Raw genomic sequence first — 20,006 nt, forward strand, 5'->3', positions numbered from 1 at the left:
AATTATATGTTTAGAATATTTATTTTTGATTCTCTCTAAGAGAAAAGTTCCACGCAAGTCTCAAAACTTGATGTCAAAACTCAAAACTCTACTGATCATCTCAGTGGTGGTGTTCCAGAAACAGGGTTGTTTGTGTCACTGAGCAAGCTGATGCTGAGTAGTCATTCTCTTACTAGGTGTCCTCAATCTGTAGATAATGCTTGGAACTTACAATTTGGTAACTTCAAGACTGTACAAACTATTTTGTATTAATTTATTTCAGCTTGGAACTTAGAAGAATTGAAAAAATGTAACAATAATTGGATCATATAGGAAAAGAAAATTTTAACAAAATAATTTCCTATTCCCACTTTTATTAATAGTTATCATTTATCAATAGTTATCATATCATTAAACATAATAGTTTATCATTATTATCAGTTATATTTTATGATAAATAGTTATTTATCATAAGTTAATTAAAATTATTCTCAGTTATTCATGAACTTCAGGAAAAAAAATGAAGATGGAATGTATTTCAAGGATTACATTGAAGAGATGCGTTCCATTTCGTCAATCCACTTATTCAAAGTCACAATCAGTTATTTCTTTAATAATAAGACCTCCTATTGTTTACATTCTCTTATAATCTACAGGGTATAAAATTCTGAATTTCATCATGTATTTTAATGCATTAAAATGAAACCTAATTAGATGTAAGGCACTGTATCTTGCTTCCAGGCTAATCAAACAGGAAGCCCGATCTAAAATTAGCAGTACAAATTAATTATCTGCATAGGTACCTCACGTCAGAGTTAATACTGCATACTGGGAGGGAAAAAAAATATTTTTATTTTTATTTTTAGTGTTTCATTTTGAGTACTTGGCATATGTAACATGGCTTATATCTCCTAGTAATTATACGATGGAAAAGCAGTGTGTAGTGCTGACATTTAGGAAAATATAATTGAGATACGTACATTAAATGTTTAGCCTGAGCTGTATTAGATGAGTTTTCCGTGGAGTAAATCAAACAAGTTTATAGGCCATGGAGTGTATCACCGCTGATCCACTTTTGTTCTTACTGATTTCAATTGAATGCTTGCAGTAGATTTAACTGGAGCGAGAGCAAGCTAACTGTATCATGCACGCTCTCCTGCTTTATTAATAGTATGCAGAAAGAATCCTAACACACTCTTGTTATTTGTTAACCACAAAACAGAGAGTTCTTAACGTGGAAGAAAATGACTCAGCTTGTCCAACACAGACGTATCAGTGACAGATAATGGTGGGGATTTGGCTCTGTGGTTGAGATAAGTGCACTAGTTACTGGCCTGTAGCCTGAAATTTTGACCCACAAGTCATATTTTGATTTTCTTCCTTTTCAAGGTTACTACAGGGCTATGGGCTGTTGAATGGTTTTATGGTAATGAGAGATGAGAAGCTTACTCTTCAGGTCAGCAACATTGTCACATAAAAAAAGGTTTTTCCTCATTGTCCCCAGAGTGGGTAGTATATAAATCCTGAGCCAAGATCTCTGTCCAAACTACCCTGCATTTGTCTGGGGGCATGGTGGATGTTAACTATTTTGGGCCTTGCTGTTCCTTTATGTATGTATAGTTCTTGCTAATGTTTGCTGTAGGCTCCAAGGTACTTTGTAGCCCACAGTTGTGTACTATTGTGTATCTAGGCAGCAACCCAGAAACATAGGTGTGAAGTTCAGTTGAATCCCCTGCCAACTAAAATCTAATCTGCTGTCTAGTTCATGACGTGTCTAGGGATTGTTTCAGTGTCAGTGCAGGAAAGGTGATGAAAAATGAGAAAAGGAGAACATTTAGGGCATGACAAAAAGAGAACATCTCCAAGTGCACCAATACAAAAAGCCTCATAAATGGACATTAACGCTGGAAGTTTATTTCATGGTTTAACCTCAATCTTAGTCCACTTTCATTTCTTTATTTGTTCCTGCCAAGTCAGCTCTATTCTGCCATTAAAGTCTTAACAAACTTCATTTAAATATGATTTATATGTTTCTTCCTGCATATTTCTTCCCTCAATCCCCTTTGATCTTCTAGTTTATAATCTTCTCAAGACCTTTGTTTGGATTATAAATTTTAATAATTAATATTATGTCTGTTATGGTATCAGAAGTAAGAATTTGTAACTCCATCATACGAGAGTTAATTATTTAGCTACACTTAATACACTTAATACACTTAATAAACTGGACAGAATTAGACATGAGGTTTGAGTTTAATTGAATGCTAATCTGAGGAACTCCAAAGTCTTCCTTAAATGTACATGTATACATATTTGTATGCCTCTACCAACTAGGCTCAGAAATTTTGTGAGAAGTTCAATTTTGACAGAGAAAAGAAAAAGTGTTTGAAAGGTCACGATGTTCCCGATGCTGCTGTAGTCCTATGGGCTCTCTTCTGAGACCATAAGAGGGTGTCTTTTACTGCAGCGTTTTACGACACATAAAACTTAACCAGAATACAAAGTCATTTTCTACAGCCCAACAGGAAAATGTGGACTTTCAGTCATTACCGACCCAGCCCAGATTTAAGATACTCATAAACACTTGAATGACTTTGTATCTTTTCCACAACTGTTTCTGCTGTGAATATCTTTTACGAGGAGTTTGAGGTTCAGTGTTTATGTGAAAGCATTGTTATAAAAAGGGGCTAAAATAAAAATGCAGTAGGTATACTTCTGAGTGTCATCTCAAGCCAAAAGGACTTGCACTACAGGACCTCTTGTTGCTGTTTACTTCTGTTAATGCTGTAGTGTTTCTAAGGTCTGTGAAACAGTAGTTTCTTTCAGGAGGAAGTTTAGTTTGTAGGTAACTTCCAGGTGCAGGACCTTCATTACAAACAGTGATGCACAGCATACAAACACAGCATTTTATCTTCCACATCTCAGTCTAAACTTGTTTAATTAACAACTGGGGGAAATAAATTGTCAAAATTAAAAAAGAATAGTTTATTCCTTTAAAATCAGATTTATCCCTTATTTTTTGAAGAATGGTTCACATTTAGTCCTAGAGAACTAATATACAATTTATCTAATTACGGCTTTGGTCATCCTTCTGTTTCTAAGTTGGTTTTATTTAACTTGTATAATTTAAAATTCTAGACTCTTATCACACACATTACATGAAATTTCCTTTTTTTTTTTTTTTTTTTTTTTTTTTATGTATATATCCCAGACATCCAAAGAAGAGGGAGAAGTAGAATACAAAGTTAAGGTGTTTGTATTGTCTTCAGTGGCCTTGTATTGCAGTATGTCTTATAGAACAAGTTGTAGGATCGTTATATGTACGAGTCTAACTTGACAACAAATCTGATAATACATAAGTAATCAAAGGACAGATTTCGTAAGGTAAACATCAACACAGGTATACAACAACTCCAGTGACTACCAGAACTGTGTGGTATATTTATTAGTATCACAATAAACAGTAGCAACATTTACCATTTGAAATTCATTATTCTAAATAGTTTTTCTGCCCTGAAGAGCTTACTGTCTGTTTCAGACACATATGGTACTTTCAGTACAAAACATCTGAGTTGTAATGAAATCTGTAGGAGTAGTCTGGGCTTAGACTTAAGTGTATGTTCAGTTGGGAATAAAAAGAGGGAAGAGGAATGAAAATGACTAAAAAAATATGTACTTATCAGTATTAGGACCAGGCACTGCAATATACTGCTTCTTTTTTCTAAATTCTTTAGGTTTGTGATCCTACTCTTCCTGCAGTCAGAATTGTCAATGGGTGCGTACAGAAAACCTCCCAAAACTCTTTGCAGCAAAAGGCCACAAAAAATTTTCTTCAGTACTGGAATTTAATGTTCAGTGCTGTGTTGTATCTAAGCAGTATGATTTTCAAAAATTCTGAATATTGGCAGAGCTCTCTGTTCTTTCAGTGCCACTTGTGGAGTGCTTATCATTTTAAAAATAACGATATTTTACATTGATGGTAAAAAAGATTCATGGGAAGGATTGGGAGGATCTCAAAAAGCACCCAGCACATACCTAATGAAAGCCGAGAAGAGCAGTACTCCCAGGTGAGTTAATTGCTTCTGAAGGTGTCACACTAGAAGCATAATTGTAATAGGCTCTTTCTGAACATCAAGCTACCTTCTCATGTCTACATTTTCATCAGTGCAACAACAGAAAAGTTTCTGCACATAAGATTAATTGGTGGCTGTGAATTGGGAGAAAACTGCCACGCTGATAGCAAATTTTGTTAGTTACAAAGATTAATTATCAGGAACAGAACTGTAAACAATTGTTTCAAAAATTTTTATCATTCCTATTAAAAAAAGCAACATGAAAATGAGCCAAAAAAAAAAAAAAAAAGGGGATACAGGCAGATCAGCATGTTCCTCAGATGATAGCCATTTAAAATGGAATGAAGTCATGTTATTAACCCCAAATAATGTTCTGAAAGGCTATCCTAGCAGAATGTACATCAGCTGTTAGATTACTTCATTCCTTCACAGCAGTTGTTCATCTGAAAATAGCTTTCAAATGAAAAGAGGCAACTACAAAAGGATTAGTTACCATAGGCAGCATGATACTCCCCCAAGATTAGTTATGGCAAAACACTCAGAGACAAAGCTGTAAGAGAGTAAAACTCTGTGATTAAAAATGTTTTAGGGAGGGCTAAAGGACAGTGCATATAGAGTAAGTTGGGTTCAGCGCTATACCATTTCTCTGTATTTCATCCATAATGGCTGATGCTTGTTGTTTCCTCTCTTTGACCATGGCAGAATGTGATAACATTGTGATTTTCTGATATGATTTTTCCTTGCTGAAAAAAAACACACATTTTTACATTGTTGAGCCAGCTCATGCTATTAAGCCAACTTTAATTTCTGATAGCATGTTTAGAATGGCTGAATAGTGCATTTTTTTTATTTCTCCTCTAGAAATACAGTGTTTTTAACTAGGCAAAGTGCACTGGAAGTTTCTGCTTGCAGTTGGATACTAGAAGGTATTTACATGGATAGAAAGTGCCAAAGAATGAACTTTGAGTTGGATACATACATTTAGCAGCAAAACAGTGTCAGAGAGTTAGGCCTTTGCATATCTACACCTTACGTTAAAAGATTATTTCATAACTAATATTTTAATTACATCTTGTATTATGCTTTCAAAAATGTTATACTGATATTTCTTAGTGTAGAAAAGAATTTGAGGAACTAAATAAGATGCTCTGGCATCTTTAAAGAAAGTACATTTCTGACTAGGTTAAAAAATAAACATCTTTTAAGTTGCAGAGCCAAGAGGTTACATAGATGTCTTTTATCTGCTAGTTTGTATGACAGTCAATGACAAAATATTTCAGGAAACAATACACTTACCGTACTGTTTCGTTGTGCAGAAAAAAGTGATCTCAACTCTTTAGTTGAAGCTTCAGGAGTTAGTCATAAATGGGGGTGACCTGCCTGGTCCAGGATGGTTTCTAGCCTTGTGCTTGGATCTGCATGGTACCTAGTACCGAGACAAACTGGGGGCTGATCCTCTTCAAAGGGATTGGCATCCAGCTGACATCAACTAGTTATATATAGAATCAAACACTCCAGCCACTCATATCTTCCTGGCAAAAGAAGAGAACAGGAAAGATTCGGCTGCACCCACAACAAAGAGCGTTTATATCCCTTTAAGAGCTTATAGGAAAATTCAGTGGAATGCACCCCTCGTACTCATACAGATCATCTCCTCATCACCTCTGAGAATAATAATCTCTGTCTTATAAGCAGGAAGGAGACATTTAAAAATACAGTATTAAATATGTGGATGAACAAGACTAGATCGGATGAGAATGGCATGGGCTAATCCTTACTGAAAGATGAAACCATACTTCAATAGTGGTTGATGGCTAAAGTCAGTAGCAGATGGCTGATACACAAAGTCTGTTCTGAAAAAGAAATGAGTTCTTTTTCAGTTTTATAAGTGGTAGAGAGTAATTTTCAGTATTACAAATGACTGGGAGTAATTTCTCAACAAACACACACGCCCCTAACTGTTAATCAAAATCTTATCATTTTCCTTGTGCATTAGGAAGAGAAACCTGCAGTAGTCTGAAAGGTAGTCAAATTCAGCATTCCAGGATACTGTTGTGCCATCCTGTCAAAGAAATGTGTGGAGCACAAATGTTAATAACAGCAAAAAACTTTGAGCAAAGAGAAATAGCGGCAGAAAGAAAGTTTCCCTCCCTCAACCTTTCTTCTCAACACATATAACTGAATTATGGGCAGTAATAGGAAGATGAGATAGCTTTTGTATTTCTGATTCAGATTTGGTTTTGCTCTAGGAAGCTTGGATCCTGATATGATAGGAGAAAGGAATTCTGCATATAAATTGAATCTGGAAAGTAATAAAATACACCAGTGTAGTGGTTATAACTTTTCAAGCAAGAAGCAGACTGAGACAGATACAATGTATGTGCCTGATAAAATGTCCTGGAAGGCTTTCAACCAACAATTACTTTATCTTTTTCTTCAAGCTTTCTACTCCTAGGCTTAGCTTTTCAAAACATCCTTCTGAGATCCTAGATCTCTCTGCCCCAAAGAGAGTTGCATTTTAATCCTTACTGTCAGAATCTAACTGCTGGTATTAAATGTTGGTTAATCAAGATTTTTGTGCCTGATTCAGCCACTTACAACAGTACCAGCAAGCATGATCAAAGTCTTGGTTGAGTCTTATCTATTTGACTGAAGAGGTTACTCTGCCCCCATGTGAGGCTTTCAGTGATTTCTCTTGCAAAGTGAAGGCAAGACTAGTGTAGACTTCTAGATACTTCTAAAATAAAAATGAAAATAGGTCATTCTCATCTCTCTCATTCACTCTATATGAGTGAATTTGAAAAGCATATAGTGAACATTTCAGTTCCTGTTACGTATTTGAGAATAGAAGTTTTAGTATATTAGCAGGCAAGATAATGAAACTAAAGTGAAGAAAAAATGTGAAGCATGGTACGACATCCAGTTTTAATTCAATCAGAATGCTGCTTTTTTGTTTCCTGAAAACCTAACTGGCCAAAGCCATGTGCAACTTGACCTCATACTTTGAACAGGGGATTGAACCCCCAGAGATCTCTTCTAACATAAGTTACATTCTCTATAATTCATAACATGTTTTCCCAAGACTGTCAAGGACTGTACTGAGGTGATAAGGGATACAAAGATGTATGTAATCACAGAATATTTACAGAATTTCCACTTTCCATACACACAAGAAATATCAGTGTTGTTTTAACTTCAGTTTTTCTGTAACTATCTTAAGTGGATAGCATTGTAAGGGAAACAGGTTTAAACCTCTTCTATGTCCCTCAAATATAATTGACTGAAACATCAGTTTCTAAGCATCATCAAGATAATAAGCTGCTGGGAAACTTCCAGTAGAAATTTATGAAACCAATTCACTTTTTTTATTTGACAGTAGTTGACAGGCTGTGATGAAAGGGCTAAGCAGTAGGCATAAATATTTTGACTATTGTTAGGTTTTTGATAGCATGCCACACTTAAAAGAACAAATGTTCTTGAAACTCCTATGCAGCTGATGGGAAACTCATACTCTAGGAATTAGTGATTCACCACCAAGCTGGCAGTTGGAACTGAAAGGCAGTCTGTCAAGGTTCGTGCTGCTCAGTGTTCTCATTAATAATACGAATAATGAAGTAGAGAGTATCAATTAAATGCCACCCTGGGAAAGGGTGAAAGAATTTAAATACTTCATTATCTTGATGAACAAGGAAAGAATTTAATGCAATTCTAATGAAATTATGGAGTGGACATTCAACTGATTGACTTAGAAGTTGTCTTTAAGCTTGAATTTTTTATCTAGGAGGACATAGCAAGAGCCATCCCCAATGGGATAGTCCAGGGTTTAATCTATTACAGTTTCCATTTACTAGTTCTTTGACAGAATAAAAATTACATGAACAATTTGTGCTTTTGCAATACTGTGCTGGTATATACAATCAGCTCTCTGTTGTTTTTTGAGAGCTGCAAGCTCCTGAGAAATACAGGAGTCCTGTTCAAAATCACACAGAAAAACTGGTGAAATTATTCAAAACAATAAACTAAGAAATAAAATGCAAATTAGATTCACACAAGAAGGAAAAATCAAGGAATAGCTTCAAAAACAACATAGCAGAATTACATTGAATCACAAAATAGGGTGATATTTTGACCTATGGAACAGGTCAAACTATATGTTCATATACTATGAACAGTATATCAAAAGTAAGATAATCTCATTTTACTGATACCAAAGAACTGGAACGTTTTGATTGTCTTTAAATAAGTACAAAGATGTCAAGAACTGGATGAAATGCAGGCAACACATGCTAAGGATTATTACCTGTGAGGAAAGAATGACAGGATTCAGGTGTTTTTGGCTTACCAAAGACAAGAAAGACTTGTGTCATGATATCAGTCTCTTAGCATGTGAAATGATTCCGTAACCTGGACTCTCATCTTGCTCACAAAATTTGAAACAAAAAATAATCAACTGATTTTATTTCAGAAGTATTGATGAAATATTAAGAGCTTTCTTTCTGGGACAGCTGACACTGGGCCTGGTTGCTTACCACTGTGCTGGAGAGAAATTTTTCAGCAGTTTTCAAGAGCATGTAGTTCAGATGTACTGGACCCAGCCTCAGAACGCGTATATTAACTTGATGACTTTAGATTTCTCTTTCAGCCTTTGTTTTTGTGCAACACTCTTTGAATATGGATATCCACTAGAAATAAGCAATCATTATGTACCAATCCCACTACTTAACCTATTAGATACCTTTTTTTTCTTTTTGCTTTTGTTGGAATTTGTACTGCAATCAGCTTCTACTCTTAGCACAGTACTCACGTATTTCAGCTACAAATGTACGTTTTGGTTTTGTTTAAGATTTTCACAACCTTTCACTTATGTATCCAGGAACCTCACCTGATTTTGTTTGCAGCATTTCAGTATATTGATGCTGGAAGTAATATAAGAACATAAGATTTCACATTTGGTGGCCACGGGGAAAAAATGTGGACAAAAACACTGAAATGTTTGGAAGTTCATTCTACTTACTAGTTTCTGAATTAATCCTACTTATTAGTACAAATGTTTTTGCCAAAGTGCTTCTGATTGGAGTTGTAAGAATGTTTTTAGTAGTTGTGCTTATTTTGATATATATTTTTAATGTTATCTGTTGTCACTTACTGCATTGTTGGACTTGAACAGGATATCTTATTCCAAAAAGGAAGCAACGGCAACGTGCAGACGACAGAAAAAGTAATCTTACCAATAGACGTTTTTACCTAGCATGTAACTTACTAGTACTTGTCTCAAGATTTTGTCCTTAATGGAATGAAAAATAAACATATGTCATGGCAGTTGGGAGAAAGAATATTTAACTGTTGTAGCTGGAAATCAAGAACTGATAATGCTAAATGCCATTTTCTTTCACATTGCTTAAAGAAGAGCCACATTGTTAAATTTCTAAAACATGATTCATGTATGTGTGTGACTAACTGAATGTCCATAATGATGAATAAAGGTTAAGAAGGTGAAAGTATTACAGTAGCATTAAAAAAAAAAAAAAATCAAACCATGCATTTCAGTGAGGGGAAGTATTATTTAGCACATGGAAAACTGGAGTGATTGAGTCAGCCTGTGAACAAGGTCAACATTTACCTATCTTCTTACATTATGTCACTTTATTTTGATCAAGTAAGCATTTTCCTTCCTTCCTTTTGTCCTTTCCTTTCCAGCTCTTCTGGGATCTTTCTCACCATACTTGCTGTCTCTGAATTGTGTAACTTTCCTGAAAGGAAACCCAGATTAGCAAGGGGAAAAATCTTGAACTACACGCAGTCGTCCTTTTCCTTTCCATTTCCCATTTCTCTTTTCCATTCCCCTTTCCTTTCTACTTTATTTTCTTTTTTCTTCTTCCTCCCATTTTGCCCCTTTCCCATTGCATTTGTAGTGGAAATGTGAAGTCACAGCCTGAAGCAGTGATTGAGCACCTGGTGGGAAGGCAGGGCCAACCCAGGGGAGCTCAGGTGCATCCAATGTACCTGAGTGACCGGAAGGGGTGGAGCCAGAATCCAGGTAGTACAGGGTTTCCTATCTTCATTATGGGAGAAAAAATCCTAAACATATATGGTACTAAGTTTTGCTTAGGGAGGGAAAGAAATATCATTTTTGTGGTTCAAGAAATGAAGTGTTTGCATTTTTTAACCTTAAAAAAAAAATCTTGGTAGATGGAAATTAGAATATTTCCATCTCCCTTTTTCATTGCTAACTGTTTTTATGTGTATGTCTTCATAAAAACTTGTTCTGGATTTTTAATAGCAACCTCTTTTTCATCCAAAGCTGTTTTTCTGTTGGGAAAAACAAACAAACAACAACAACAAAAAAAAAACCTGAAGATTTTCAGTCAATTCTATGTCTGAATTTTGATATGAAATTATTATTTATCAGTAAGAAATAATTGAGTAATTAATAATTACAAACTAGATACGTAATTTCTGTAAACTTTAATTATAATAATATGTTTATAATAGAATAGTTTGCAACTATTCTGAGTTGGTAGTTTTTCTATGGATTCATTGAACGGACTGCCAAGAGATAAATACTTTTGAGGCATTGTTATAAACTATTCAATAGTGCAGAATGTGTTTGAAAGATTTTTCAAAATATTGGTTAAAAAAAAAAAAAGCCTTTCTGTTTAAGATCCAGAGTCTATCATTTTGCTGAGGTCTTTGATATTCTCATGCTTATCCTCAAGTTTGTTTAAAGAAAATCATTTATTTTGAAGGATCTACCTCTGGCACATCACATCTGGAAATAATTTACATAGAAAGCTTAAAATAGCCCCAAACCCTCCTGTTTTAACAGTCTTGTCTATGAAATAAAATGAACAACAGGAAGAAAAAAGGTAAATATTTTCCTTGATCATCAGCTGGCTTAATCATCCTAGGTTGCCACTTGCTAAATATTTCCCCTCATTGAAATGCATGGTTTTGTGGTTATAAGTCATTGCAGACTGTGTTCTATATTTGGTTCAAGGAAAATAATCCATAGTGGTAGGTCCAAGGAGCAAGGAACATTTCTTCAACAGTGTTTTTCCCATGCTATAGAACCGTTCTCTATTGAAGATGTGCATATTAGAAATCTATGTTCCATGCATGGGTAATGATAGGGTAGAGCGTCCTTTCTTCTTGAAGGCACGACATTGCCACTGCCTTTCACTCAGTGTGGTGCTGTTGCCTCAGCAGCCGCTGGGATGCTGTGTTTCTGCTAAGATGTTTCCAGTTTAGCCTGTGTGAATAACAGATTTGGGGGGACTTCTCAAGATGTATCTTTTACACTTGTTTCACACTTTCATGCTTTACTTCCAGTCTTTGAGAGTATAAGATGGTTATTTGGGGAGGGGGGGGAGAAAACCACAGAAAGCTGAGAGCCTCATTTAATCCCAAGAGATAAGACCACAAGCACAGGCCTGTGCTGTCAAATACATAATGAGAGCCAGCAGCTGTCCAGGAAGCTTTAATTTAGTACATGCATTTTCTGATGATCACTCCTTGAAAACACATTCATTTCTGTGGGTAGTCTGCTGCACTGCAAAGCTGACATATTGCTTGTGGTGTTTTTTTTTTCTTTCATCAAAAGGATGCAAGTCTTCTCACTGCTTACAAGATTACAGTTTGATACAACATGTGCTTGTGACACTATGCCTACATGAGAATCTCTTCAAGGGTGAAGTCTTAACTCTTAATTGTTGTATGGCAAGTAGAATATTTGTATGCATCTTTGGCAGGTCGGTGTTTGTTTGGAAATTAGTCTTTTTCATACATCATTTAACTGTAGCTTCCTTTCTCCATATTCAGTGAATCTACTTGGCTGCCTTCCCTACAAAATTCAAATATCTGATGGTTTTTATTTTGTGAACTTTTGATACTGGTACTGTAGCTTTCAAAGGAAGCAATAGTGGTTTAACTGCATATTTCTTCTATTTTATATTTCCATTCTGAAAGAAAAAAGAGTTCAAAGAAAAGTCTCTAAAATTACCAATCTGCTATGAGAGTAAGTGGCTTCTGTTTGCCGAGGTGCGCCAAATATCAAATTCCAGACTGTCTTAGGGTTTGGGGTCTTATTTGAAGGTGAAATTAAAGATGGAAACTTGAGTGTAAAATGTTATTATAATCATTAACTATATAGCATGTTTTTAAAGTATTTTAAAATCCAACTTAAACCTCAATGTATGCACGAATTTTTGAGTTTCATTGGTTCTACTTGATCTACACATCCATGTGAGTAATTTCATGCTTATTTTCCTAGTATTTCCAGCTATTGTCTGGACGGTGATTTATACATAATGTGTGCTTTTAACCCCCCCTGGGGTAAGGTACATGCAAACCTTTTTCTGACATGTACTTCATTTTCTCAGTTTCCTGTGAGTAGGAACTCACTTTCTGAGGAAAGGTGGGATTCTTTTGTATGCAGGAGTTGGAAATTAAAAAGAATAATTTGAAATTTGAGATTAAATCCTGATCTCTTAACAGCATTGATGCTCTGGCCCTGCTTTGCTGCTCTTCCTCAGACCTGACTTGTAGAAAGAAAAAAATATGGACATGAAGAATGTACGTTTAATTCTTTTCTATCTGTAAAGACAGCTATAAGCTTGTCAGTTATGCTCAGTGATGCTGGTGGAGCTCATTCTGCAACTGTTTTTTCAGTAGAAGTTTGGAGGCAGTCACTGAAATGTGGATGTGGCTTTTCCATCACTTAAACTACTGTGAATCAGAGGAACCTCCAGAAAAGTTAGCTGGGTGCAGCTCTTGTTCATGGGAGGGATTGATCTGAGTTGGGCATGGCTACTACATGCGTAATGGGTGTGCTGTTACGATCAGCAAAGCTAGTGCAGACTCAGACATAGGAGTATTCAGACCTAACCTTTGTCCAGTATTACTGCTTAACTTTAAAGGGTTCCTCAACCTGTTTTTGACAACGCTTACCTGAGAACATCTTTAAAAGTTTTTTGACATTCTGAACTCAATCACCACACTTATCATGTAAATCTGACTAGCTGCTATAAAATTTAGTGGTTTGAAGCTAATATATCCAGTCAATGAGTCTTCTGTTATGAGCTGAGTGAATGTTTGTTGTACTTGTTTTATAGTTCACATTTGTTTTTAAGTCAAGACAGCGTGAAACCTTAAAAATAAACAGAATAAAATTCCACCACTTAAAAATCAACCTTAAAATGGTGAACACTGGTAAACAAAGCTGAGAATAATCAGTTAAGAGAGTAATTCATGGTTTAAACAAAAATAAGCCTACGAATAAACACCTGCTTAATTTTCTGCATGCTTGGATTTTTATGGGCTTACTGTTCCAAGCAAGCTGAAGCACAAGTTCTAGACTGCTTCAGCAGAAAGGAAGTTCACTGGGCAAAGCTTCCGGAGCTAGAAACAAATTTGAGCAGAAAGAAAAGTTTGTGATATTGCATGAGCTGTATCAGGCCTGTTTTTATTAAGTATGGCTTATGTAGTCTTTCACGGTGAAAAGATTTTAAAATAAACATAACTGCCAACCTGAAAATAAAGGCAGAAAGCGTAAAGGCCAAAAGGCTGGAATTATGGCTGAGTAGGAACACTGTGACGTGCGCTCACAAGAACTGTGTTGGCAGGAAACGGTCATACAGAGAGGGGAGGAAAAAAAAATACAACAATCAGGTGGCCAAATATTTTCTAAGGAAGAAGTTGGCAGGAAAACACTTGTATAAAAAAAGCAGTACAAATAAGGTGGAAAGGCTTGCTTTTGTGCTTTCTTTTTTCCACCCTAAAGAAAGAGAACAGTTATCAACATTTTGATTTACTTCAAAAACAAGCAGTTTGGCTGGCAGCCATAGGTACCCCTGCTGTGACAAAACATTTGTGGTTGATACTAAGCTTTATGGTTGCCATCCGTCAAGAAGCACTCTGTGGAAGGTTAGCACAGAAAGTGTTTTATTTCTGGTGTGCTTCAGTTATTTTAAACACTTTTTTTCCTGAAACAAAAGTATAATGTAATCGTGTTTCCTATAACATATGAAATAAACAAGTGAAAATAGATGATGCAGATAAAAAAAGCCACATTGAAAAACCTCAGGATAAATAAAATATAAAACAACTGCAGGAAGTCTAGGTATATGAAACATGTCATCAGCAGTCTTAAATCTAATTTTTTCTGTTCTTATGCAAAGTTTTGCTAAAACCAGGTGTTTGGTTTTGTTTCAGTTTGCTTCTCCATTGCTTGGTCCCCTCTCCAGTTCATCATCTTGCCTTGGGCTTGCACACAGTACTTCAGTGGACATTTGGTTTCATAACCAATGTCAATGTTCCTTTGGAATCTCAAAGTTCATTAATCACTTGTTCTAACTCTATCCTCTAAAGTGGTAAAGTTATTGGGATGTAAACTTACTGGTATATGTTTGTTCCTATAGTTTTTTAAGCCAGCTGAATTCTCCCAGAAAGGGGAATATTGTTCTCTTCTGTAATTACAAACTGTTGCCAGAGATGGTTGTCCTCCAAATCAGGATTTTCTTTGTTTATTCATGTTGCGGACAGGTTCCTTTGTCTTCACGAAGAATATAATCATAGAATCACAAAGTCGTCATAAAATGGCTTGGGTTGGAAGGCACCTTGAGGATCATCAAGCCCCCTGCAACAGGCTGGGCTGCCTGCTGCTAAATCTAGTACTAGATCAGATTGCCCAGGGCTCCGTCCAACATGGCCTTAAGCACCTCAGGGACGGGGCATCTACAACCTCTGGGCAGCCTGTGTCAGCGCCTCACCACTCTCAGTAAAAAACTTGCCCTAACACCTAATCTACATCTTCCCTTCTTTAGTTTTAAAATATTCCTCCTTGTCCTATCACTATCTACCCTTGTAAAAAGTTGATTTCTCTTGTGTTAATAAATTCCCTTTAAATATCGGAAGGACAGAATGAGGTCTCCCTGCAGCCTTTTCCAGGCTGAATGAGCCGAGTTCCTTCGGCCCGTCTTCATAGGAGAGGTGCTCCAGCCCTTAGGAAATCCCTTCCTAAGTCACTGTAGTCTGTAATCTAGTTTGAAAAGCTGATCCCAGTGACTTAGTTGACTTGGACTAAAAACGTAAATTAAAATTTCTTGATGCAGACATATGCACAAGTACATGTGACCAGGCACTAAGTCCTGTTTTACAAGAAAAATTGAGAAACTATTATATTCCTGCTGCCCTGAGGAAAAAAATGCTATGGGCATGTTATAATCCCTTGAATTACGATGAGTCTATCCTGGAAACTTCATCATAGTTCCAAGAGATGTCATCTTAGGTAACAGTGGTTTCTTTCCAAGACACTTGTTCTGGGTAGAGTTGCTTTTTATAAGTAATTCAGATTAATGTCTCAAAGTCTGGAAGAATTTGCAGGCGTGACTGAGGGCAGCTGTTTTAATGCTGCTTTACCCTCAGCTGTAGTGTAGCGTTAGGCCGAAATGTCACAAGGATGATATTGTTCTTGACAAAGTAGGAATAGAGGTTATGTCACGCAGTGGATGCTGTGCTATTGTGCGTAGGTTTTTTTTGTCCTTAACCTGTTCTTGATATGGTACGCACAGGATTATTTTACTGCAAATTAGAATAAATTAGTGGAAATTAATTTGTGATTTAAAGCAGCTGAGGTCCCCACCAGTGGCAAAGGTCCTGTTCACTTTGGAGACAGCAGGATTAAACCTCCTTTCGGGAACATGCAGCATATTTCAATAAGAACACATTACATAACATGTCCCATATTTCTTTCTGTTTTTAGTATACCAGTATTATGAAAATTATGTTCACATTAATCATTATAGCTGCTCATCTTTTTATGTGAAAATAAATTATCCTCTGCTGTCCTTCCTGCACAGGAACATATTTAAATCAGAACAAGTATATATGTGATTGGTTCAGGGAAGGGAGTGTCAGCTAATGGGAGCTTTGCTAGTGCAAAAGTATGAAACCAGGATTTGTCTCTGTACTCAGTGGATTGCAATGCTGTGTGGTAGTGTCACTTGCCAAAAAAGATTTCCACTTTAGTACGTGCATAGCTCCTTTGAATGTCAATGGAAACTGCATGTATTCATTATAGGGAGACCTACAGTCGAATCTTAAGTAATATTAAATCCTTCAGCCTATCACAGCATATCTACTTCTGAAAATACTTTTGCTGGAAAAGCAGCTCTTTCTAGAAAGCAGCTATGCAACTGACAAAAACAGCATGCCTCTAAACTTCTATTTAAGATTGTCCCTGACTTCAGTGAGACTGTTTTCAGAAAACATTTAAAATCAAGATGTCTGAAATGCATGCAGCCACAAAACAAAGAGGCTGATTTTAAGACATGATGAGCATTTATGTATGTTATTGGTTTTTGGTCCTCAACACTTCCGAAAAGTCATTTTTATTTGAACATGAATTTAGTGACTTACCTTATCCAAGACTGTAAATACAGAGGTTAGGTTATTTTTAGAATTCACAATGCAATACTGGGCTAAAGGACTTTTGACATGGAGATTACTGTTTACAAAACCACAAACATAGGCCAGCATTCAGGAATCATCAATTCACCTTTCTTCTTATTCATTATGTGACATTAATAGGGAAGACTGAAATAAGTTAAAGGTTGGTTAAAAGCGGGTTGTAAATGGTTCTCAGGGAACTGAATCTATATCCAGTGGTCTGTTTTCTCAAGTTAACAGATCTGTTGAAGGTTTGTCCTCAGAATAGTGAATTTTCCTTTAAAGTAAGAGTTTGGGATGGATTGTACATGGAAAGTAAATCTCATATTTGGCCTCCAAGGAAAGATTAATTTCTGAGAATTTACATTCTTCTTGTGCAAAAGTCTGTCTCTGACTTTCTCAAGGTGTTTGTGTAATTACACAGACTCAATATGGTATATTGTTTATTTGTTTTTTCAGAATAAAAAATGAGATGCAGACCCCATTTTTGGAATTACAGGTCTCTGAACTTCTTTTCCACCCGGTGTTTTCATTATCAAAGAAACTTAAGAATTCTTGATTTTATTTGTGTCAATTTTGCTGTGGAAAAGACATGCCCTTGCCTACTACCAAAGCTGTCCCCATATGATGATGGAAACTCTTCTTTCAGAAACTAAAGCCTGATTTGAAAAAGATTCAGCACTGTCATCACTGTAAGAAAAATATCAATTAGATTTCTTATGTGGGATTTTTTTTTTTTTTTTCAATCTCACATTTAGGGAACCAGTTCCTGCATTCAGTGGTGCAAATCCTTGGTGACCATCTGAAAAGAGCTTTTGTAAAATTGTACTGATGATGTCAGTGGTCTGCTTTGTGACATTTCCAGTGTTCGGATATTTTCTAGTGATCCAATTAACTTATAAGTTACAAAACGACATAGACCAGTGTTTTTCAGTAACTGCCATTTCACCTTTTTATTCAGAATGTGACGTTAACTGGAAAGACTAAAATAACGAGTTAAAGGCTACAACAATTAACTGACAAGTTAATTGGAGTACTTCATGGCTGATATGTACAGAGCACATAATCAATCAGTTATTCCTTTTTTTTTTTTTAAGTTAATGCAAAAGAACTGTATTAGAAATACCATTTCTATGTTACCACATCATCAAGATGCATCATGATCTTATCTTCCAGAAGTTTTCTCATTGACTCTTGTTGTCATACATAACCTTGTTACATGAGAATGGAAACCATATGATTAATTTAAGCAAGTGTTAACTTTAAAACTATAACACATCACAGATGAGGAAGTGTTAATGTGTTATACCAATTTGACCACTATGAAATACAAAATATTACTGTAATGTTTGTGCATCTGGTGTGTGATTGTTCTGGGGAAAAATTCTAAGTTTATGACTAACTCCATGTTTCTGCCATTTTTTCCTTTATTTGTTACTGGTCATGGACAAAAGATTGTCAAGGGAGCAGATTGACATACAAAGTCCATATTTTGCAGTATTTATGAAAGGTGCATGGTGGGCTGGAAACTGTTTTTACCAAGTATTAACACCAGGCTTAGGAGTACCATTTGCTGTGTTAATACATCCAGATTACAGCATCCTCAAACTACCCCTTTAATTTACTACTAATAAGAACGTTTACTATTTACTCTGCAAATAATTGTGAATTGAAGTACATAGCTGTAAAACATGGAGAATCAAAGACCAAGTATTGCTCCATATTTTGCTATGCATAGATCTTTGCATAGATGGCCACAAGAAGAAATAGTTTAAAATAGGACAAGGAATATTTCACTCTTGAAAAATGCTTTATTCCATATTAATGTAATTGCCGTTACTTCTTTCTTCACCGATTAACCTAGCTTAGAGGCACTGCAGGACTAATGGGCTTGTTAGATGATTAACAGAAAACAAAACTCCTAGCTTCTCATATTTTCCACTTTACGAGAGTCCAACCATGCCACAGATATTTTCCATTCTCAGTCTTGATATCCTACAGATGTGGAATTGAGTCCTTACACTGTATGGGAACACATCATGGAATTGTACATGTGTGTTTCACTTTACTGAGTAATTTCTCCATTACTTTAACCACACTGAATGTGGGCATTGCGCCTGGTGAAACAGTACTTGCTGTACCAATGCTTTTATACATTTTCATTCACATGAGGCTTATCGGTAAAATCAAATCAAAACTGCCAGTTTTTGCAGATTATTTACTTTTCCAAATTCCTCTTTTTCTTAGGACAGCAACCAGAAAGGAAAAAGAAAATACTGAATGCTAAAGCAGTAACGAGGGAGGTCTGGAACTTCATGTTTTCTTTACAGTTCCATCTCCCTCAAAAAATACACAGCAAAAATCAAAGTCATCGGTGCAGGACTTGGAGCTTTACTGGATGGAGAACCAAGAGATAAAAATTTATTTCCCCAGAAATTAATTAATCCCTTTCATCTGAGCCCTGACAGAAGCTGTTCTTCCATGTCATTTCACTGGGAAAAATAACATATAGAAATTAAAACCACAGAATGTTTTGATTTGGTGGTGGAGTCACCGAGCCTGGTGGTGTTCAAAGAGCATTTGGATGTTGTGTTGAGGGACATGGTTTAGTGAGAACCATTGGTGAAGGGCGAGTGGTTGGACTGGATGATCCTGTGGGTCTTTTCCAACCTTAGCGATTCTATGATTCTATGATTTGGAAGTGACGTCATCTTAAGATCATCTGGATCTTTAACCCCTGCTGTTGCTATCCACTAAATCAAGCACTAGATCAGACTGCTAGGGCCCCATCCAACCTGGCTATGAAAATCTCCAGGAGGAACATCCACAACTTCTCTGGGAAACCTGTGCCAGCACCTCATCACCCTCTACGTGAAAAATTTCCCCCAACATCTAAATGTCTCCTCTTTTAGTTTAAAACCATCACTATCTACCCATTTAAAAATGTGATTTCCCTCCTGTTTATGTGTTCTCTCTTATGTACTGGGAGACTGCAATGCAGTTTTTAGATTGTTTCTTCAATTGATTGGGAGTTTCCTTGTGTATGGTAACTGCTGAGTCATGGCCTGAACCACTGATTAAGCTGCTGGGGAAAGGAAAGGACTCTGTCAGCCCTGGGAGCACAGCTGAAGGCAATTCACCTGTGTGACCAGAAGGGGTGGAGCCTGGCTGCACCTCTTTTAGACCTCATTTAAGGGCTGATTGCCAATGGGGAAGGATCTCTTTCTGGAGATTTCTCTTTAGTGAAGCTTTCCCCTGAGAACCTGGAGTCTTCTGATATAGTTGGGCAATCTTCTTCCCTTCCTTTATAGCACTTTTCTATTGTGCTGGTCCTTCTGTCATCACACCTTTGTTATAATGCCTTTCCTGTCATATTGATCTGTCTAATTGCTACACCTTGGCGTTTATTTTTGGGCTGTAAGAATGAAATTGTACTAGTTTTTAAGCATGCCAGGTACGTCTGCATTGGAGTCTATTGTCTAAACAGCCTTGGGCCATTCATGTGATCTT

General features: G+C 36.3%; 1 protein-coding gene across 3 annotated transcripts in view; it reads right to left on the minus strand.

The window, feature by feature from the left end:
- The window catches only part of MYOZ2 (myozenin 2), a 17,211-nt gene extending 11,733 nt beyond the window's left edge, over positions 1–5,478 (minus strand). The window contains 2 exon segments of one of the 3 annotated variants that reach the window (NM_001277827.1): positions 4,692–4,795; positions 5,349–5,478. In NM_001277827.1, coding sequence (NP_001264756.1) covers positions 4,692–4,767 — 76 coding nt within the window. In that variant the 5' untranslated portion in view covers positions 4,768–4,795; positions 5,349–5,478. 3 annotated transcript variants of the gene reach the window in all.
- Positions 5,479–20,006: the final 14,528 nt, after the last annotated feature.

Source organism: Gallus gallus, chromosome 4 (assembly GCF_016699485.2).
Source record: "Gallus gallus isolate bGalGal1 chromosome 4, bGalGal1.mat.broiler.GRCg7b, whole genome shotgun sequence".
NCBI lineage: Eukaryota > Metazoa > Chordata > Aves > Galliformes > Phasianidae > Gallus > Gallus gallus.